Genomic DNA, 23,798 nt, shown 5'->3' with positions numbered 1-23,798 from the left:
CCCCTTCAGGTACTGGAAGGCTGCTATAAGGTCTCCCCCAAACCTTCTCTTCTCCAGGTTGAACAACCCCAACTCTCTCAACCCGTCCTCACAGGAGATGTGCTCCAGACCTCTGATCATCTTTGCGGCCCTCCTCTGGACCTGCTTTAACAGGTCCATGTCCTTCTTATGTTGGGGGCCCCAGAGCTGAACGCAGTACTCCAGGTGGGGTCTCACAAGAGCGGAGCAGAGGGGGAGAATCACCTCCCTCGACCTGCTGGTCATGCTTCTTTTGATGCAGCCCAGGACACGGTTGGCTTTCTGGGCTGCAAGCGCACACTGCCGGGTCACATTGAGCTTCTCATCAACCAAAACCCCCAAGTCTTTCTCCTCAAGGCTGCTCTCAATCCATTCTCCGCTCAGCCTGTATTTGTGCTTGGGATTGCTCTGACCCATGTGCAGGACCTTGCACTTGGCCTTGTTGAACTTCATGAGGTTCGCATGGGCCCACCTCTCAAGCCTGTCAAGGTCCGTCTGGATGGCATCTCTTCTCTCCAGCATGTCGACCGCACCACAGAGCTTGGTGTTGTCGGCAAACTTGTGGCATATAAAAGCTGACAGGCTTTGAACAAAACCTCAGCCTCTATACCACTTTAAAGTGGGACTTAAAACTGGCTGTGAAAGGCATTTGGTACCTAACTCCTGGTTAAATCAATACAAACCCGAGGATCCTAAGGCACATCATAGGTATTTTAGAAAGCTGCACCGCTTCACTGAATGGATGTATTTGAATCTGTGCAAGCCCTTAAGTAGATTCACTTGGTTTAAGATCATTTTACTATTGATTTCCTCCCTTGATTCCTTATCAGCACAGGGCACGTGCCACTTGGCTGCCCAGGACCTGCCCTACCTCAACTGGATCAACTCTCCGGTTTGGCAAATGGGCGCAGCCTCTGCCCTGCTCACGTGGACATTTGCTGCAGCAGAGAAACCCTTTAACAATGGAATTTCTAAGACCACAAAAATGCACAGGAGACAGGAGAACTTAATTACTCTTTTCATGATTGTTTTTCACTTAGATATAATGGCTCTCAGAAGGGAACAGCAGTATCAGTCTAATAATTCTGCCTTGGTCAATCCCTTATGATATTTACACAGCGGCTGTGCAATAGCTGGTGCGTAAATATCATTTCTTTGATCAATGCTTGCTTATGGCACTTCGGAGCCATTTCACGCTTCTGTTTGAGGAAGGATGCACAGGTTGGCATCCCCGCCACGCTGCTGTCCCCGTACCCTCAGCTCCCTCTGTGCAAGTCCACTTGGGCTATTTGGCTCCCTCCACACCAGAACACTTAGTCAGCTAAGTGAATAATTTTTACCTTGGGGAAAAAGGCTCAAATTGTAGTTGTATATGTTTTTTTCCTACCAAATTAAAAAAAGGTAGGCTTAAAGCCAGGCATAGCTGAAGTGGCACAGTCTATAGAGCAGGCAGAGCCCTCACAGGTTGCACGCAGTTAAAATGGGTATGAATTTTGCCTTCCAAATAGCTGACAAGTTCAGGCCATTTGCCTTGCTCACCAATTATCCGTGCTCCTGCAGAAGTATTTTGCTTTCACAAGTACTCAGCAAAAAGCGTACGTACAGTTTTTCTTTTTTAACATCAAGGCGAAGGGACTCGCTCCTTGTGCTCTGCCATCACTCTCCATGGTCCGTTGCCATCAGCTCACGCCCTTGCCCCCCCCCCCAACTCCTAGTATCACCTGGGCATCCGGGGGACAAAATTTTGGCTGGGGTGAGCAGAAGTTGTGTACACAAACCCTCGAGCTGCAGGAAGACTGGAGCCCCTGGCTGCCCCATGGGCACCGGTGTGGGCAGCCACCTCATGGCACGGCACGGCACAGGCGAGCTGAGCACAGCGACGGGATGTCTTGGCTTAAACAGTCAATGTTTTCCTCCAATATTTGGTACTAATACGTACCAATCAGATCTCACACACAGCCTCTCATTGTATTGCTCTCTCTGTGTTTGTACAGTAATTAATTCTGACTGCAGCGACTCCATCAGCCTCAGGGATTGCTGTGTATGTGCCTGCGCTTGTGATGTGATTTTGGAGGATGCCTGAATGAAGCAGTGATGTTTGCTGTGTGATTTCAAATTGAAACCTGATGACAAATTGATTATTGTTGAAACAGAAGGAGCGTGGCGAGCACAGTCACACACAGCCTGCACAACCCTCCTCGTGCAGCCCCGTCCACAGGCGAGGGGCTCCAGGAGGCTCTGAGTGGCCGTGTGGTGGCTGGAGGAGCCGGAGCACACCAAGTGCTTGCCAGCCGGACGCTTAGGCTTGGCCCTCTTCTTGCCAGAAGCAGAAAAACTAAAGGTGCAATTTGGTAAAGCCAATCTGAATTCCCTTCCCCTGGGGGGTGTCTGCTCCGATCATGGCACACCTGTAATTTCCATCAGACTTCGTCTGCTGCTTGCTCATGCATCAAGGTTGAACTGTGCTGTGCAAGGTGCATCAAACGAAATCCAGATACTTTCTGAACACATACAGGTTGCTGTTGCATAAAGGCAAACATAAATCACTCTCTTCTCATGTAGCATTAGGATGGCAGCGTGGCTTGCAGCCACATCCAGCCTGCTCTACCATGAGCGGTGCTTGCTGGGAGGGAGGTCGTACCATGCTGGCTGGGTATCGGCGTCAGGGGGGGGCACGTGTTGCCCACCCCTCGCTTCCCTCTTTACCCGCTGGCTGAGGCTGTTGGCATTTCCAGCACAAAACTTCACTTAGTTCCCCCTCCAATTCTGCCGTGAAATCCTCCCGCCCTCCAAGCAGCGCAGGGTCGGAGCTTGGGTTTGCAGTGTCTCTGCAGAGCCTCCCGGGCAGTGTTTTGGAGGTGGCTGTGGGGAGCAGCATGCACCCGGCTGCATTTTTGGCTACATGGTTTGTAAAGTGAAGTGTTGGAGGCGATTAAAAGCGTTCCCAAGAAATCCCTGCTTTCTCTGGGCAGAGTGCAGGCAGCGGGCTCATCCTCCCAGCCCTAAATCTGTTGTCACCGCATCAAGGTCCCAGGGCGTCCCCTGGAAAGCAGCTTTTGAAACGCCCCTGTGCCTCCATACCCCTTCCCCTGCTGTTTGCTCCATTGTGCGAGAGATCCAAAACCTGACTGTTACGATGACTTTACCTTGCATTAGGCTTTGGGTGGGGGGTTCCACCGGAAATGGGGCAGCAGCCACTGGGTGCCAAGTCAGTGGTGACCAGGAGCCCCCGCTCAGCTGGCGCGAAACCCCCTGCTCTTCAGAGGGTGGCTGAAAATGCCCTTTCCCAGGACCCCAAGAAAAAGTGCCAGGGAGCACCCAGAGTGTTCAGGGCACAGCGGGAAAGTCAGGCAGGAGCTGCCAGCCCTGCTGCCCATTTCTCTTTGGGGAGGACCTGCCCCTGCCCCCCCAAGGCATTAAGCCTACACCAAGAAATGTATTCGTCTTATATCTGGTATCTTTATCTGGCTTTCTGCACTTCTCATTTAACTGCGAGGAAACTCTGCATGCAGGGAAAATGGTTTGGCTCTGAGTAAACTCTCATTTTCATCATCAAATGAAATTCTTCCCTTAAATCCTGGGGAGGGCACAGTCCTGTTGGGGTTTTAGCAGGCAGTAATAGCTTCCCGATGCCACCGTGCTGTGACCAGTGAAGCTCCTCTGGTCCCCTCAGGAAGCCCGTGGCCCTGCTGTGACTGGCTGCTTTGAGACACCCTTTGAGAGTGGATATTAATATTATTTGGAAAACAGATTAGCCATCTGCCTGTGTTTCTGAAACTCTCCTCCTGTGCTAAGACATACCCCTGCACGGGGACACCCGCACAGTCCCGGGGAGCAGGGTGCAAGTGCCAGGCACGGGGAGGCATTAGGTACGGTGGGATCTAGGTTTTCAATTAGCTGAACAGAGCAATCATTAGGGGAACTCGTGGGGCAGCAAGATGTGCGTACCACCCCTTTGGAGATAACAAACCTTTTAGTGCTCAGGAAAACCACGCTGGGAATGGCAGCTGAGCAGGGCCGTGAGATACGGAGACGCCTTGTAGGGCTTTTCTGTCTCTTGTCTCCTGCAACCTGGGACAGCTTTTAAACCACTGTGGCTCAAAGCAACCTAAATCCATCGCCTCCTGCTTCAAACCACTTTAAAAATATATTTATCTGAGAGATGTCCACCAGCGCAATTAAGTCGATCTTCATTAGCTTCATGTGGAGGTTTTCTCGTGTACTACAGCCTGAATGAGCCTGGCTGCGGCGCGTAAACCCCGTTTTAACTTATTGACTTTCCATGGCTGTGGTCGCAATTGGCCTTTTAGGGGTAACTCAAGCCGGTCCACCTGAGTTGTTGCAGAGCTCCACATGGATGCTTTTACACTGATTTTAACCTGGTTGATACTGGGGTATCTCACACGTCTGGTGGTTGACGCCCTTCCTCAAGGCTGCCCACCCATCAACAGCTCCGCTGCTCCCAGCAGCTTGAAGTCGGGTGCTCATCTGAGTGTTTGACCCCGACCGATGGGGCTGCTCTGCCTGTGTCACCCGCAGGCCTCAGCTGCCCCTGCCCCCGGGGCAGGGCACCCGCCCCCTCCTTTGCTTCTGGTCCGTTTCGGTGCATTCAGCAGCACAAGCCCAGCTTCAGCAGAGCCTGTGTGTGCACGTGTGTGTGTGTGCATGCATGCATGCATGCATGCATGAGTGTGTGCACGCAGGAGGACGCTCGTGTCCGCTTTGCAATACTTCCACCTACAGAATAAAACCCAGAATAGCAGCAGGAGCAGCCAGCAGCAGCCCTCGGAGCCGATGGGTGCACAGCATCCCAGGGGTGGGCCCAGCCAGGCAGAGGGGCTGCTCTGGGGGACTGAGGCGAACCGGAGGACATCTGCAGAGGTGCTCGTGAGCCCCTTGTCCTCTCCAGCAAAGCTGTGAAGAGGGCTTCTCTTTCCTGGGACAAAAATGGTAATTTTTGCAATTTTTTCCCCTTCTGCTGGAATAAGAAGACTTTTTTTTCGGGCCAGCTTTTCTAATTTTAACGACTTTTTTTTTTTTCCCAAAATGCCCCGCTGGGCTGTGGCCAGGCAGGAGATAGGAATGGAAAGCTGTTTCCTTTACAGAAGTGTTTTTTCCTAAGCGGGGTGTAATTGTGGGTGCTCCGCTGTGACAACACCCAAGCACTGCGTGGGTGCATGCCAGCCCTGCTGCAGCAAGGGGAGCACAGGGTGGCCATAGCAGGTTTGATTCCTGCCCCAAAGAGCTTGGAAGCAACAAGCTTGTGCTTTGGAAGGGGGAGAGCAACAAGGAGAACAGACAGGAGAGCCATGGACTTGGCGGCTTGCAGATGGGGCTGATGTGAAATGATGGATTTCACAAACACGTCCTGGCAGAACCAGTGACTGGGGAAAGATTTCCCGGAAAAGGGACCCCTATTGCTGTCATTAACAGCAGCGCGCAAGACATGCTGTGCTGCACCCGCTGTCACTAACCTGTGGTTTTTGGGGGCAGCTAAAGCCCTGATGAGTACTTGTTGGGCCAATTTCCATCAAGAATATTCTTAGATTGTTCGCTATTTTTCTTCTTCCCAAACCATCCAAAGCTTTTGGTCCATGTACATCCTTCCAAGGTCTGTAACAAAGCTGAAAGTGAAGGACAGTCACAACAGTTTGAATTTACTCACTTGAAATATTTGCAATATTTTGTTGAAAAATTAGTCAAAACATTTTAACAAAATCCTTTTTCTGAGGAAAAGCAATTCTGAGGGTGAGACCAAGCCAGCCAAACCCCTGTGCCTGAGAACTGGTCGGCTGGAACATTTCCCACCAGTTCCTGTGGGTCTCTCTAGGGGTCTCAGGTGTTCAAAGTTCAGTGGCAGCACCTTATTTCCATCACAGTATTTCTAACAGGGGCTGCAGCGTCAGGCGATGCCGGAATACTCTGTATTTCCCAGGAAACCATCCCCATTGCAGCACACTGCAGTGGGGGCAGGCGCCGCAGGTGCCATGCTTGGTCCCAGACGCTGGCAGATGTCACCACCAGGCCTGAGCTCCTACCTGCCAAGCTCCTCTTAACACCCTGCTTTGTTTACCGACAGACCTCCCATGGTCTCCTTTCACTTTGGGTTGCAGATCAGACTGGGCGGCTTGAGGCTTTCACAGCCGCTTGCTGTTAGAGCATTTTTTTTTTCAGATGTGTCCAAGCCACGGGGATGTGGCTCAGGGCAATGCGTAGCTCCTGTTCCTGTTTCACTCTGGTTGCTACCTGCCACTTCGCCGGACAGTGTCCGCTCTGTTGGCATTAAGCAAATACTTGCCTGTGGCCATCTGGGTTTGACGGCGCAGCCCGAGCAACCTTCCTGCCTGCTGGCAGCAGCAGCAGGCTGTGCACTGGAGACAGCCATCGCTGAAGATACTGGAAATATCTTTCATTGCACTTCATCTGCATGCTCCATCACTGGCTTCTTTGACATCCCAGTACTTCCATCCGTGCTGGTGAGAGAACAAGCACGGTAAATCAAGCATAAAGGGATGGGACAGAGGGAAACGGGTGCTGTACTGCAGTACAGCCCGAGCCAGGAAAGCCATTGCATTCCCACCAGCACATGGCATTTCAGTTAGAAACAGCGTTGCAGTAGGGTATTACAGGGTCTGGTTTTCCCGTAAAAGCATTTCCACTCTGAAGGGTAAATGTTTGAACACAGTGTCTCACTGTACAAGCGTGTCACATACTGCTGTGCAGATTAAGCCTGTACAGACGACAATGAGCTTGGTCAGAAACAAAAGATCTGTGCAGGGTGCTCAAAACTCCGGCTTGTTTCTCAAATATGTTTGTCTGCTATTTCCACCGCCTGGCGTGGCCACCTGGGTCCGTAGCAAAGGCAGAGCTGCAGGCTCTGGGCGGGAGCTGCAGTGAAGCACTGCTGCCTTGGGCACTTCTACATTTGGATGTCAATGGCGGGTCACCAAAGCCACCACATCCTTCAGAGGTAAGTTTCAGCTGATGAAGGGTTCCCGTAAGTGACTCAAGCACATGGAAGACGCTGAAGAATTTAAAAATAAGAAGAAAAGTACTTCTCAACTACTGAGGTATGTCAGTGTAGCCTCAAGTCAGTCTCAAGTGACTCCTGGAGGTCGATACAGATGCTTAAAGGTCAAACAGTGCTTTCAAAGGATTAATTTTTGTGATTTAGAGTTTAATGCACACATAAGGACACTTCAAAGTCTCAGGAGAGACGTACGAAATCTAGTTGTAAAAATAATGCAGCACCTCCCTTAAAATAGGCTTTGGCTGATGTTTCATGGTATAGTTGATGGTTACTGTGCTGGACCTAGCACTGGCGTATGACACAGAAGAGCGAGGCCCTGATGCCAATCTGCTCCCAGCATGTCACTCAGTTCCTCAGCTGGTCACATCGCCTCCCAGCACGACCCGCGTCACATACGTGTGACTGCTGCGAGCAAGCTGGCATGTTTGCTTTGTCACTGCTTTTGTCCCCTGCTGTAACCGACGGCACAGGAAGTTTGGGAGAGCAGGTCTCTTCCTGTCCAATCAAGCCAAAGAGACAGAGGAATTCACAGCATGGCCATGGGATAAGGCAAAGGAGGGGGAAGCTCTTACTCAGGTGTGGCTCAGCTGGAGCCAGGTCAGAGCCTGGGTGCTCCCAGTTGTGCCCAGCGGCTCAGGCAGCTCGCAGCCCCAGCTGTGTGTGCAGCTGGCTCCTGGGTACAGCCTGGTCACCAGCTGTAACCATACTGCCATGTATTTAAGTATTTAAGCTGTTGCTCGCCCAGAAGCTTTCTTCTTGACAAGCCCTCCAGGTAATGGCACATGAACAAGGCTACAGCCATTCAGGACTGTTATCCTGCTTTCAGACTGCTCCACCTCCTATTGAAGGACCACACACTACCGCCTGAGGGGACCCAGCCAGTGAAACAAACAACTCACTCCCCAGTTTGTGCTTCTTGTCACTCACACCCCCAGCACATCTTCTCTCCTTTACAGCACTGACCTGACACACTTGGGCTTCGAGAAAGACCTGCTGCTTTTGTTTCAGTAACCAAACCCATTTATTTTATGGCCTGTTGTTGGCAAGGATGTTGCATGGTTAAGGTCACCATCCATAAAGCTGAAGACAGCTTTTTTTGTCCATGGAAGAACAAACACTGAACTTCTTGCTAGCTGACTGCAAGCTCACGGTCTAAGCAACCTGGAGCAGATGGTGTCTAGATGTTTCACATCACCAGATGTTCCAGCTTTACATGGAAGTTAACTTCTCTTCTTCAGCTCTGGAGCAAGGGGCACTGGAAGCACAGAAGGGTAATTAGTGCTTATGCATAAACACAAATATAGACGCTGAGTCCTCTTCATGTTTCACTCCGACACACAAACTCTGACGTTCAACAGAGCTTGAGCCAATTGTGCTGCTACTTCAAAACTGGGTTTTTATCACTGCCCTAGACTATCTAAATACTTGTATCTAGGGAAAAAAGCTACCTTAATTTCCATAGCAACAAATAGCTTTTCCTGAAAGCAACAAACACACGAAATAGTTACTGCAGATCAAAAAAACACACAGAGGTAACCAAGAAACAGAGGAAGACATTTATCTTTCCCCTCTTTTAAAAAAAAAAAAAAAAATTTCCTTCATGTATTTCTAGAGAACAGATGCAGATCGGGCCTGGCAGGATGCTGGGTAGCTGCTTATGAGAATGTACCAGTTCCAGTGAAGCTTTTGCTCAACCACATTTTTTTTCTTTCCTTTTCGAGGTCTGCAGAATTTGTGGCCAGAGACTGGCACTTGCTCCTGCAGTAGCAGAGGATGCCAGATCCGTTTCAGTCCGTTACCAGCTTGTTTGGCCTCAGGCTTTGCCCTCTGCCATGCTGCAGGTGCATGTACCCAGCCAGGTCACCTTCAGCCAGAGCAGTTAGATTTGAGAAGCATTGCAGGAGAGCAAAGGTCTTTTTATGCTGCATTAGCAGTCTTCACACCCAAAGGGACTCCAGGATAGCATCTAAAGCTTGCAAGGACAGCAAGCATCTTTAGGGTTAAGATTTTGTTACTACCTGAGCAGCACCTGAAAGAATCAAATCAAATTCCTCCTCACCCATTTCACCTCTCCTTTACTTGCAACTCCACCCCACAGCTGTCCCATGCCAGGCCACAGCTTTGGGTTGTACAGTGGCACAGGGTACTGTTCCAGCAGCTGGACACTAAGAAACCGCCCCAGCACACACAGGTGAGCTTCCAGCAGCAAACTGATCTGTATTTTGCAGTGGAGCACACCTGATGTATTTAAGCCAGACAAGTTCCCCAAGCTGAGTCAGTGCAACCCTTCAACCAACTGCAGCAGCACAGCAGGCATGGGAGATGGCTCTGCTGGCAGATTTGCCCCTGGGAGCTCAGCTAGAAGCTGTGTGAGCATTACACTTGCAATAGAATCCTTCCTTCTACTGCCACCATCCTGCCACCAGTAATGAAAGAAGGGAAGTAAAACCCCCAAAACTTGATCGCTCTAGGCATGTTCTTATTTGTCCTGCTTTGTACTTCTAGCACAGAAGAGAACAGATGACGACAGCAACCCATTGGCTTCTGCCTGAAGCAGCTGCAGGAGACAGGCAGGGAAGAAATCCCCACCTCCCCAGAGGCAGCTGACAGGAAAGTTGGGACACAAGCAGCCTATCCATGGCTTGTGAAGTGCAGCTCTTTCACAGCTTCCAACTTCCCCACCAGCCGCTCATCCCACCAAACTTTACAGAGAGGTCCATGCTCATTTATTCCAGCTGTTGCATGCATGTCAGAAGTGGACCTGGCTTTCCAGCTGCCTCCCCTAGGAAGGACACCAACTTCTAAAGCTCTCCCAGCCTTTCATGTGCTTCTATTGCAAATCAATATCCCACGTGTCCCATTAATCTGCAATGGTCAGAGTGATGGCATTCAAGAAAATTAAGTTTAGTTTCAATATATTGGAAATCCAACAGGCAGTAAAAAAAAAACCTTCATATTTTATTTCTTGTAAAAATCTTTTAACACATGCAGACTAAAACCAGTGTAAGAAAGTATCCACCATCGTTTAAACAAATAGCTATACTTAAATATAAGTGTCTGCAATTGACTTGTATAAAAATAAGGTACGTTTTGCTTTTTTTACAGAAATCCATTCTCCAGTTCTCACATCGATAAACAATACACAACTAATACATACAATTTAACCTGATCGTTGTTTTCCATCAATCTGATACTGCTAAGGTATTATGTGCAAAAGTTGGTAACAGTTTCTTTCCCAAAAGAAAAATCTTCTACATGTTTTAGAAAATCAGATATTGGGTTTAAATTAATGAAATCCTAATCGGTTCCTTGGTTCTCAAATAAAGAGTCCACTTACTGTATTATATACAGGCTTAACTAGACTCTGGTGCAGGTGCAAACCTCAGCGTCTGTGCCTGCCGTGTCCTGACCGGCCGCTACCGTGGTGTTTGCCTTTGTGAGATCTCTCGAAGGAGCGGGATCTCTCGCGCCTGTCTCTGTGGTGTCCCCGCTCGTGCCTGTGCTTCTTGGCAGCATCGGAGTGATCCCTGGATTTGCTCTGCGAACGTGAACGAGATTTTTTCCTTTTGTGACCATGTCTATTTGCACTCTTCAACTCTTCCCTGCTATGCTTGGTCTTCAGGTGTGGCGAGCCGTGTTATTGTGGTGGGGGCGCGCCCTGCCGCTGTGGCTGCGGGACCTGCTTCTCGATCTTGAGCTGTATGTCCCGGACAGGCTCCGCCTATTATTGTAGCTTACAGAAAAGTGTTAAAAAGTTAAAACATGTCTTCCACGTGGAAGGGAAAAAAAAAAAAAAAAAATCAATGCTTAGGAACTTCCAAGTTACTGGAAGAAATCAGAGCAAAATCCCAAACCAAACCCAGAATGCAGCGCCTTTCGTAATTGTTCGACCTTGTCAAGAATCTTCCCCTCAACAGCAGATTGCAAACTGGTTATTGCCTTTTTTCCTTCAATGATTTGACAGTCAACAATACTTAGGGGAACACCTCATTGAGATCCAAGTTGGTTGTTTCCAACTTGGATGTCGGTCTGAAGATTCTTTAAATATATATATATCTATATATCTGTAATGCCAGCAGCTATCACTGCATCACCCTGCAGTGTTCCTCCTCTTCCCCAGTCACAGAAGAGAGGCAAAGTACTGAAGAGCCAGACAGTGCATCGTGCAACACTGACAGAAGATACATTCTCCCATGCATTTGGAAGAAAGCTGCAACACATGAAACTAGCTTCTACAGCACTTCTCGCTACTTCAAAGTGGACTGAGTTCCGAGAGACTGCTCTCATTTATAATGGATTCCTTGTGAAGATCATCAAACAGGGCAAGACTACCTTACACTCACTCCATCATAGACTCATCGTGTACATGTGCAGTTATAATAGTCTTAAGCTTCCATTTTACAGCAAAGCTTTTACAGCTTGAACTATTAACGGCACAGTTACCAACAGAACTGCTTCACGTCAAGAACTGAGAGCCTAAATCCAGGCCCAAGTCTCACACTTTTGCTGGCCAGCAGTTAGAAGCTTGTGCTAAGCACCTACAAGCTACTTGGAGTGGCCCTACTTCTTAGAAGTGAAAAACCCTGCTGAAATATCCCAGAGAACTAATTATGACAAAAAAGACAACCCCCCGCCCCCACCCTGAAAAACCCTGCCCCTTCCCCACAACCCCCACCAACCAAACAGAAATCCACTACTTACTGCCGCCTAGGAGTGTGAGATCGAGACCTTGACTTTGTTCTTGACCTAGATCGACTAGCACTTCTGCTGCTTCTACTTCTCTTGCTTTCTTTTCTCATGCTTGGGGGAGGGGAGGGAAAAGAAAGGATTACACTTCTGAGGTACTCGTTACTTCCATGAAGTAGCTCAAAAGTAGTTCACTGTACTTCAGTTGAAGAAACTGTTTTTACCGAAGTCTTCTCTTCATCAGGAAGATATTTTTACCTACCCATTGTAAGGGCTCTTTGAAGCTTGCTGCCTCTCCTCTGGCTCTTTTTTAATGGTTTTGGTATTCACAGATACTGGAGTCTTCTCTTCAGTTTTTACTTCTCTCGGGGAAGCTAACAATCAAATTTAAATTCAAAATTAGGTATTTTATTCATAGACTTTGTAATAAACATATTGTATCCTTTATATACTTTTACCAGTATTTACACAAAATGTAAATACGAACTCAAGAGCTACTATTTCATTCCATCTTTCCATTTATAGTGCACTCCTAGAAGGGAACATTGGAGTGAGATGCCTGTGGGGAGACGCATAGTTTAAAGCCAGCTGCCTGCGGGGGGTGGGGGTGGGGGAAGAACACCACTGTGACCTTCAAGCCAAGCAGCCAGGCTCATTTGAGATTTCGTCCACCAGGGCCCAAGTGGCACAAAATAAAAGCTGCCCTTATGGCTCACAAACACATAACTTAAATTGTCACCTTGACAGTTAATTCTTTCTATAGTATTAGAAATTAAGACTGAAGAGCAAAATTACAGATTTCCGTTTTATATTAGTCGCACAAATATAATGAGTAACAAAAAACTTATTTAGTTTAGAAGCCAGTCTGTCTCTACAGTCAGCTGATATAGCCCAGAGATGGATTCACCTTTTCACGGAAGGGCTACTATGCAAGAACGATGCATTTCTATCTGGCCTGCTGACAGTAAGGCAGAGGTGCTGCATTATGCCTTACACCGCAGCTTCCTAACTCAATAGGGTTCACAGGTTTAATGTACAAACAGAGAAAGGCAGAATTCTATCAGAAGCTTTCCCTCAGTTTGTCAGCTAGTAAGAAGTCTTCCAAAACCCCACCCAGAGATCCTGCTTTCACTCAAACTTTTCTAACCTAGGCTTCCACTTCAGAGAAATAAGAAAAAGCTTTCATTGTTTAGTGAGAAATTTACACTTGCCAGCTCAAAGACCCCTGGAAAGTCAGATGTATTGTTCTGAAGGAGAAATAACTGCTACAAATAGTGCTTTCTCAGAATATGTTCTTAAGTTCTTTAAGAGGCCATGTAACAAAGGCCTGTGCCTTCTACTCTACCCACCATCACTGGACCAATGCTCGTGACAGCCTTTAAATTTTGTTGGTAGTTTACAGATCAATAGCAGCATTAAGAGGTAGAAGCACCAAGACAAAACTGTCTGTTCTTTGTATCATTAGAGTTCAGACAGATTTATTGGCAGGTTCAAGATATGCATGACAGCAATTTATTCATGTTAATGGCAAGACAGCACTGTGACCTTCCCTTCACCATTTCCTGACCACAAGCCGTCTTCCTTCACTGCACTTGAACAGCTGCCAAGTACATTAAAGAAAAGCAAAGAAAGCAATTATCAGATACCTGCTGCAGAAGGAACCATGAAGGCTATTGAGACACACACACACACCCCCCCCCCAATTAAATCCAGAGAGTCTCTCTTCACAACACAGTAATATACAGCAAACTCCTGGGTCTAGACATTTTCATAACATAATTATCTCAAGGGTGCGTATTATTAATATATCACTCTCCAATCTGCGGAAGTATGGAGTAAGGCATCCCGTTTCCCTCTAGCCTACTATTTCAAGGTATTGGAACTGGTTTTAAAATTTGTGTTTTAAAAAAAGAAAGATTTGTCTTGCTGCTTAGTTCTGTGAGAAATCCTAAATTGTCTAGCAGCTCAAGAAGCAAACCTACTTTTTTTTTTTAACACCTTGGGACACGGATTTAGAAGACTTATCAAACACTATTATGCAAGTTTCTGTTCAGAAAACAAACTTACATGGTTTGGATGCAGGAGAAAAGCCACCCAGTGTTGAGAGTGCTGGAGTTCCATCCGGATTTAAGCCTTTTGCCTTCAGTTTAGCTTCCTGTAGTGCCATTTTCCTCTTTTCTACTTCTTTATCCAGGAATTCATAATTGGGCTGTTAAAGTAACAATGTGGTAAGAAGCTGAACTAATGGAATTCATATTTTCTTCTCATTTCTGAAAAATACTCAATTATCTTTTAATCATCTGTCCAGTAATGTGACTAACTACCATAATTTGCTCTCACTCCCCTTAGAGAAGCCACAAAGTGGAGCCTTTCCGATTAGTGGATTTGTATGCAGGTGTTCCCAAACATGCTTAAGACAGCCATGAGACAGCTCAAGCTGCGCTGAACACTGAATAGAAAAAACAAACACCTCAAAGTTACCTTCTTTCTGGTATAGAGCTTAAGAGTTGTTAAGCATATCTCCTGAATCTCCTCTTCCGTGGTGCCAAAGAGCAAGAACCAGTGAGGACGGGTAGGTAGTGGAATCTGAAAATAAAACAACCGAATGCTGAATAGTAGAGATTACAGACCAGGCTTTTGCTTTAAATATTTTCATTAATTTTCTTGAAACCGAATTACTAGCAATACAAGACAATGCTAACTGAAGACAGACAAATGCTCACCTGCAGAGCTCTAGCAGCGAGATAAATGCAAGCACATGCTATAGTCTCTGGCTGAAAGCGAACAAACACATTTGTTCGAAGGCTGTCATTCATGTAATTCCTAAAAAAAAAAAAAAAAAAAGGAAAAAAAAAGATGAAGGGTTGGCTCTCAGGTTTACATCTTTTTATTTAGAGGGTAACAATACTGGAGACTCAATTGACTTTATTATTTTTTCTGTTATTATATTAAACACTTGGTTCCTTTCAAATTATTGTATTTGATGTTTACATTTGTTACTTCTGTAACAAAGTTTGCACCATTGCCATTGTTTTGAAACCCCAATGCAAGTGATAGTAATGTAATGGCTACTTCCTAGGTAGGTACGTTAAGTTATACCGTGAAGTGTCCATTGAGTTAACAATCTAGCAAGTACTTTTTATCTGTCCAGCTGTTTGCTTTAAACACCAATATTCTTGTATTTAAAAATCAATATGCTTAAAACTCAAATGCAAGCATGAAAGCATGGTATAGTTTTAACCTACCATTTTCCAGAGGCTAGATGCAACCTATAAAGTTCATAAAACATTGCATTTAAATCCTACGTGTGCCTTGAGTCACATTAACTTCATCCAGAGAGAGAAGCATCCAGTTTGCTCACTGAGTGTTGGAAAAAGACCTGCAAGTTAGTAATGGGTCTCCCACTTCACTAAGCTACTATTCTTCCACCACGGTGGCACTGCCAAGCAATACATGCCAAGAGATAGAGACATTTAAACAGCAGACACCTCCATTGATTTCTAAGTGATTGAGCTACAGGAAAGAAACGAACAGCAGTCAGTTAAGTATTGACTCTATAGAAAACCATGCCCGGTATGGCTTCTAAGTGAACATGCTGCATGCACTGTAATTTTTTCTTTTTTTTTTTTAAACTCAAGTTTAGCCAAATGCTGAATCAACTAAATAAATGTTGGCAAAAAGTCTACCCCATGTGTCCTTTAAATACACTACAGTACACAGTAGCTAGGCAACAAATACATTTAGAAACATTTTTAACAGTTACTTCTAAAAGCAAATATACAAATCCTTTCGACACCCAGACAGAACTAGAAGATGCTGCCCGATGGATATGGACCACTTCAGTGAATCTCGGATGAGAGCTTGCACTGGGTTGGCTGGAGAGAAGGGCAGCCAAACAGGCCATCCCCAGGTCATGGGCTGAGGTGCAGAGGGCAGAGCTCTATGACTTACCATCATGGACTACCCTTTAATTAAAGAGTAGAAAAAAGAACAAAGTTAAATTGAGTTCTCCATTACTATAGTGGAATCAAGCCATGAAAATAGTAAGCAGAAACAAGCACTAAAATATTTTAAAAGTATATATTTGTGTAATAACTTACATCTCATTGCTTTGCATATGGATCGTCAGGCTTGTTATTTCTGCTACTATTTTCCTGGCTAGGAAATGAATGGAAAATAACAACTTACCAGGCTGTCTGTACGAGGGTTTGATTACGTTCACATTCTAAGACTTGTAAATACATAACAATGATCTGAGGAATAAGGGGGGGAAAAAAAAAACCTCAGTTTTAACATATAAAGCAAGTAAGGAAGTAACTACGTATAGCCAAACAGCATTCCAAAACAATAGTCTCTCCTCCTTTTCTAAGCATACACTGTAAGCTCACATGTCATCCAATCATGTTCAGACAATTCTTTATTTTACTACTTTTCTATGATTTTAAAAAAACAGTCACCTTTAACTTTTCCCAAGGAAGCAATTTCTACTGAAATCAATATGACTATTTGCCCAAGCACTCTGGCAAAAACATTCATGGTAACTACTACAGAATGAAGAGAAGAAATCAGGCCATTTTTACACCTGCATTTCTCATCCCACAGCTCACAATGATGGCATCAAGGTGGAATAATATTTACAATTATATTATTTTTGATAACTCACCTTATGTGGATGCTTGACATGAACACAAAATCCCAACTCCTTCAGTACCCTCCTCTCTGCTTTGATTACTTGATTTTTGGTGTTTATGTAGTTCTGATCAAGTATCAGGGGGCTTGGAGTCCTATAGTTTGCAAGAAATAAAATCAAAACTGTTTTGCATATCCAAAAATAACAGCATCTCTGTTTTCCCTTCCAACCAACTAATGGCAACAGAAACCGGTTTTCAACTCCTGCAAGCAAGTTTAAGCATTAATCTTGTGCTGTCCAAGTTTAGATAAACTAGTTTAGTTTCTGCTTTTGACTAGCTACGGGCTTGGAGTCCTATAGTTTGCAAGAAATAAAATCAAAACTGTTTTGCATATCCAAAAATAACAGCATCTCTGTTTTCCCTTCCAACCAACTAATGGCAACAGAAACCGGTTTTCAACTCCTGCAAGCAAGTTTAAGCATTAATCTTGTGCTGTCCAAGTTTAGATAAACTAGTTTAGTTTCTGCTTTTGACTAGCTACAGATTAGATGGCTAAAATAAAAAAAATAATCTTTTGCTACTATGTATGCAAACTACGCTGGTCCAGCTGCTGGAATGGAACAACTTTACAGACATGAACACAAAATCCCAACTCCTTCAGTACCCTCCTCTCTGCTTTGATTACTTGATTTTTGGTGTTTATGTAGTTCTGATCAAGTATCAGGGGGCTTGGAGTCCTATAGTTTGCAAGAAATAAAATCAAAACTGTTTTGCATATCCAAAAATAACAGCATCTCTGTTTTCCCTTCCAACCAACTAATGGCAACAGAAACCGGTTTTCAACTCCTGCAAGCAAGTTTAAGCATTAATCTTGTGCTGTCCAAGTTTAGATAAACTAGTTTAGTTTCTGCTTTTGACTAGCTACAGATTAGATGGCTAAAATAAAAAAAAAAAAATAATCTTTTGCTACTATGTATGCAAACTACGCTGGTCCAGCTGCTGGAATGGAAGTCAACTTTACAGTGAAGATCTCAAAGAACCTTTACACTTCATGACAGGGGTGGGGGAAGGAGTGTGATACAACTACCTTTGATAGTTGTCAGCTAGAACAGGTTTTTTTTACTGATACTAAAGTAGCAAGCTTGCGCTTTACAAATCGCAGTTTCCTATGCACTGGAAGACAGGATTATTCAATCTTCAGTGAACAAGACAGCCCTGCTACTGTGATATATGAGAAGCCTAGTAAAGCAAAGAATTTAACCTCTGAAATTGTGACAGATCCGCCTGTAATTCTGAATGCTGCACCCACTAATCAGTGGATATCCCGTCAATTCTGCTATTTGCATTTGCAAAACAAGAGCTCATTTCACAACGCAAGATTCCTAAGTCTAGCACTATCAAGTCCTAATTCCTTCCAAATCCAACACCTGAACTCTCCAAAGCATTTTTTTCATTTTAACTAAAATAACTTGCTGTATGCTTTATGCACAAGCATCATACTCCATTTTGTATTCTTTTCTTTGTCCGTGCTTAGACCTGACCTTTCAACATTCCACATTGTGTATTTTAATCCACTTCCTCCTACAGACAGACCAGCTTTTTCTCTTTGTAATATGCCTCATGTATTCCACATGCTTTCCAATGCAGAATAATGGTTTTGCAACTAGTTACACTCTAATAAACCACACTGTTTCATGATAAACCTAGTATACCCCAAGCACCAGTGACAAATTTATTTTACATTACTTTCAAAAGAAAAAAAAAGCAATGCACAGTGGATTCAAAATACAGCTTCTGTTTTATCAGACAAAATATTTCAGTACTAACTTGTCTTCTTTGATTCCATGCAAGTTCCACAAGTGGATCACACTTCTCTTCCCCAATAGGTCACAGAGTAGAAGAAACACTCAAAAAACCCTAGGTTTCCACCCCAGGAACAAAGGGTCAATTTAATTACAAGGCTAGCTGAAGGGCTTCCTAACTTCAGTAATCCACTATTTACGCTAAGACTTCTGCAGTCACGTGGAAGGATGCTTATTACCATTGGTCAAAGGATACAACAAGCCATCCACTTCACTAATAAAAGCATCATGTTGTATAACCATGCACTTGAAGCGTGAGCTCCCCCTGCTCTTCCCACAGGGCTGAGAAGCAGCTCCCAGGAGGTCTGAAATGAACTACTGAAGCTTCTTGGTGCCAGGAAGGACCTACAATTCAAGTACAAGCCTTACTACTTCTGTCTCCTAAAAAAAAAAATGCAATGTTTTCCATGTTACATAAAAGTAACTTCTCTAGTTAAGGGTTACTCTTGCTCATCAGGGCAAGTTTACAGAATTTGTGATTTCAGCTACTCCAAATATAACCCAGTCAGAACATGTTGGGTTTTTTTTTCATAAATTAACTAGAAAAGAAAAACTTTTAAAGCTTAAGTTAACTACTTCAGTAGAGAGGCTATGATTTTATCTGAACACTCAAACACTAAAAAGGCTGTCTGAACACAATGCTCTGGAGTGGAGACTGGAAGAACCAAGCTGAAGTTCTTAAATCAGTGAAACTGGTTCACTTCCCATTGATTTCAACTAACTATACTGGGTTTTATAATAACATTTCTTCCAATATTGCTTTACACAATTTTATCTAGAGATCACTGGCATTAACAGGATCTGCAAGGCATCATTCAGAGCGAGTTTAGGTGTCCAGGCTCAGCTTATCTTGTTAGCAGAACACTTCATCAGAGGTGACAAATCTTGGATGAAACCATTAGGGCAGCTATGACTTCCAGTCTAAAAAAAAAAAATCAACAGCGGGACAACATGACTGCATGGGATCATCCAACAACCTGCCATAGGATTACTATCTTCCACATGGTTTTGCATTCTCTGAAAGCTATGCAAAAAAGTCAGTATTATGAAAACACAGTAAGGTAGCCAGAAATGCAACCGGGAAGACTGAACCTTACTGCATTTTAAGTTTTCACTGTCCTTCTACAGGGCCATAGGATCAGCACAAACAGTTCACACTTTGGTTGTACATGTTCAACAGCAAAGCGACAGGAAACTCAAAACTAAGACACTCGGACAGTTTGCTTTACTCTGTTGTCCCGCGTTACTCCGGTCACTTATGACACACAAGTTCTAGAGGTCTACAGATCTAAGGAAGCCATGAAAGACATCAGTTTATCTAGACAGTATTTCCACAAATAAAGACAAATGCAGTCTTTTATCCACTTATGCAAAAATAAAAATCTGCAGAAGACTTTACTGCACCTTATTACTCGCAAAAGTCAGGTTCCCCACCATATTAAGATTTACCAGTTTAGTACTTTTGCCATAAACTCCAAGGTGTTGGTATGCATAATTATTTAGAAGTTGGAAACGTCAGAGATTTCCCTTTGGAAAACTTGTTAGCTTTCCTACTGAGAAAAAAAGAGGAACTTTGCTACTGCATTTGCTGCACTTAGTTCTCAGTCCAAGAAGTAATCATTTTAGGTCCAAGTAACAAACCAGAGAAAAATAATTTATAAGCTTACATATAAAATATAAGCTTCAAGCCCTATATAGCCAAGTAGTATTACAAATTCTCACTTTGAATCTGTTCTTATAGATCAGCACTAGAGCTCCAGGCAAGACTTGAGACTTAAGAACAGAGAGCACACAGTGCCCATTCTGGTAAGTCAATCCAACACTTAGTCGCAAAACTTGATCAGGATTTAGAGATTGCGTAACAACTGAAAAGGCTAACACTGTAATCTGTTTGTAACAATAAATAAATTACAAATATCCTTTTTTTTTAAATCCCTCTGACAAATGAAACCTAAGTTCTTGACACAGCTACAGCTTCATTTGGTGTAGTATTAAAATTCGATGTCTTTGGAATGTCTAATACTTTGTAGTTTTGTTCATAATGCAAAAAGTACTTCTGACAAGTACAGCATAACATCCGCATCTCATTTCAAAGACCAGATCTCTCTTATGTCAGTCAATAAGAGAAGAAAGTGAGTTCTGTATTTGTCTCCAACATTGTAAATACAAGCACTGTAGATTTATAGAACAGTTTGAAGAACACTAAGTAGTGTGTATTATTAATACAGGCCACTTCCAACACAACTGCATGAACCTGTTTGCTGCAACAGAAGTAAAGAACAGCTGACTGAGCATCTCAAACCAACATTTGTGAGATTACATAATGACAGGAGTCACATTTGGTTCCAGTCTCATGAGGACTTTCTGCAGCTTTCAGGCACATTTAAGATAAATAAAATCAACTTCAAACTACATTCTACATATTAAACAATAGTTGCACTTCGCTCAGAACACAGATGTTTCGGCACACAATTTTTTAAAAAGCAGTATTTTCATAATACGAGCTTTTCTCCATGCACACAAACATTTTTACATGCAGTACTACATGACATATGCTCGTGAAAGATCCAAAAGAAAATATGCTTGTCCAAAACACTTTTTTAGCTTTTTCTTACTTCTCAGTATTAGAAATACCACCTAGCAGTAACTCAAGTTGACTACAAGTCTTACAAAAAGAAAGTTCCAATGCAATTCCCAGTTCTGCAAACAGGTACATATAAGGGACTGCTTACATAATAATTCATATAAATAGCTTTACAAATTCAAGACTTCCGTATCCTTGTGAAGGCGTGTTTTACTATGAATTCAAACTGCAATTATACAGAAAGTGGAACTAAGAATCCAAAGCTGTTTAAGAGAAAGCAAGCCTACTCAAACTACTCAAACTTCATATGCAGGTTAAGAGCTTCAGTTAACAGAAATACTAGACTAGAGGCAAAAAGAAAGTACAGCAGCCTAACTGATTGTTTCAGTTCTGGGTTGTGTGTGAGAAACTAACTACAGCCTAAGTGTTAGCTTCAGGTAAAAAAAGATTAAGCTAGTATTCTAAAAACCTGGACAGCAAAGAAAAAAGCTTATAACAAGATACAGGAGTTCTTCCAAATGGTTCACCAGCGGCCAACCTGTTAGTCCCCCGATTCCAGTGACCTATTCTCAGAGCACTGGCTTCTCCTTGGGGATTTTCGATACTTCACTCACTGTTGCCATGACGACAGCTTCATCTTTATGTACCACTCCACATCACCCAGGCTTTGGTAAATGTAGCTGGTCGCTGTATAGTCGGTTGCAAGGGAAAAAAGAGTTGAAGTTAATAACGTGTACAGATTATGTAATTGTAATCTTGTAAAAAGTACAGAAAAATGTTTACATCCTGCTTGTTAAAAAAAAGAAAAAAAGGCAAGCCTGAATGTCAGACTTCAGTATTTTAAAGATTAATTTCATGCTGATTCACTCAGAATCTCAGAGCAACAATACCCATTTCTCCAGAAAATAATGGGTAGAAGTGCACGATTTCTCCTGACATGATGCATTTTAGACACCATGTAACATGCACAAGTGACATTCTGATTTGGAACAGGCTAGCTGGAAAGATTTAAGTTCACAGGTTAAGTTCAGTTTCTCTGATCCTTCGCGCAGTACAAAGAAACAACTAATTTATATTCTCATTGCAAAGAAAAGCACTGCATATGATTAATTAACCTTCACTGTCTGGATCAAGGCCAAAACATTAGGAATCACTGAACCAGCTTCAGTAATTCCAATAACCAGACTCCCTTATCGTTAACTGTGGTAAGAAACAACACCACCAAATTCACATTCAGCATAACTTCACAAAACTCTCTCAGGGCCATCAGGGATAACAACTTTAAAAAACCAGGAACAAAGCTAAGTTTCAAAGTATAACACCAAATCATTCTTCTTTTATCTAAAACTAGGAAAACATAAGCACAAGGAAGTAAAAGCAGAAGTTTTAGATGCAACAGAAGCATAACCAGGATAAATACACCAAGAAACAGCTGGTTTCTCTAAGGGATTTCTACTCTACTTCTCAAAAAGGTTACACAACACTAAAGTTTAAATTCCTGCGGTAACTTGGTTATACAGAGCAGATAAACGAAAGCGTGAATTTAAGAATCTAGCTAAAAACAAAGTCCTTTTGTAACTATGGATTACCTTACACTTTAAGTAATCAGCCACTGAAAGTAAAGCTACTTCAGCACAGCTGATGTCTCCAATCTCACAGACTACAATACTGCTGCATGACAGATTTAAAAAAAATTTTACATTTAATAGCAACTTAGAGAACTCCTTCCCTTCAACCATTCCTTGTTCCTTCCAATCAAGTCAATTCGCTTTACACATGAAAACATACATCGTTTTACACACAAAAAAGCAGTATTAGGCACTCACAACTGAGAACAGCTCTACAACTCGAGCAGACAATTATCCCGATCTGCATGAAAAACACAAGTCTCACTATTTACAATTAAAGATGCCTTCAGCTTCCAAGACTCAATTACACATTCCTTGCTGAAGTGGTGTCACTAAAACTGCAAACACCGTACGCTAAACCATACTTTTTTTAGATACTTTCTAAAGTTGTTTTTTCTAAAAGGCAATACTGTCATCACTAGGAAAAGTTCAGATTTCACCTTTAGTTAACTGATACTTTATTGGCACCGTAACCACATTTAGACGACTACATACTAACAAGAGGAAAGCATTAAGACTACCGAACATGGTTAAGTCTGGAGAATAGACAGCAACCCACTAATTAGCTACTCATACCTAAGACTACCTTTCAAGAACTACAAGACATCAAAAATCAATTAGCAATAGACCTAAAACTACAACCATGGACATAAAATTAGAACCAATACTCATGACTTGTAGCTATATAAATAGTGAAAACGGGTCTACCAAGTAATCAAAAGTAACGGTAGAAGAAGTCAGCATTGAACTGTACTGCCTACATAGCAGCCAATGAGCACTCCCTTCTCAATTTTAGGTCGTTGAACTTAGCCTGGAAAAATACTGTGAATTGAAAACCTGCAGTGTACATTAGTGACAACAGATGCTTATGTTCATAACGAAGCTAATCTTACCTTTTTGCTCTTAACTGACGCAAATGATGAAACACGTTGATCACGTCCCTTATCCGACGAGGAGCCTCTTCGATTTTGGATGCGAGATTGATGCAGGCCATAGCAACAATCTGAAAGGAAGCCCCGTTTCCATAAGAAAATTACTTTTAATCCCGATAAGACTAGATTTACACAGCTAAAAAAACCCGTGGCCTAAAGGCTCAAAGAGAGCAGCCTGTTTCGCGTGCGGCTGGCCAAATTCACTGGTCGCCCAGAACAGCGCCTAGCGCGCTCCTCCTCCCATCTTCCGCCTCGCCCCCCGGCTTCCCCGCCAGGCCGTGCCGCGCTCACCTCGAAGCTGTGCTTGACGAAGGACTTCGAATAGAAGAACCGATGAAACAGCACCTGCCCCGTCGCCATCGCCACCTATGAACGCAAAGGGAGGGAGGAGGAAGAGGGAGCGGCAGTCAGTCACCGAGCCCAGCCG

The 23,798-nt window shown here is 43.8% G+C and overlaps 1 protein-coding gene across 1 annotated transcript; it reads right to left on the bottom strand.

Annotated features, from left to right (window-relative positions):
• Window positions 1–8,055: 8,055 nt before the first annotated feature.
• Window positions 8,056–23,733, bottom strand: CCNL1 (cyclin L1). The gene is given in 12 exon segments (XM_009279142.2): window positions 8,056–8,303; window positions 10,386–10,685; window positions 10,688–10,781; window positions 11,750–11,848; window positions 11,997–12,108; window positions 13,802–13,943; window positions 14,216–14,320; window positions 14,458–14,557; window positions 15,923–15,987; window positions 16,398–16,518; window positions 23,333–23,442; window positions 23,663–23,733. Coding segments are annotated over 11 exon segments (1,272 nt in total). The 5' UTR covers window positions 23,732–23,733; the 3' UTR covers window positions 8,056–8,303; window positions 10,386–10,430.
• Window positions 23,734–23,798: the final 65 nt, after the last annotated feature.

This window comes from Aptenodytes forsteri, unplaced genomic scaffold (genome assembly GCF_000699145.1).
Source record: "Aptenodytes forsteri isolate BGI_AS27 unplaced genomic scaffold, ASM69914v1 Scaffold299, whole genome shotgun sequence".
Taxonomy (NCBI): domain Eukaryota; kingdom Metazoa; phylum Chordata; class Aves; order Sphenisciformes; family Spheniscidae; genus Aptenodytes; species Aptenodytes forsteri.
This window is presented reverse-complemented; position numbering and strand designations above follow the sequence as displayed.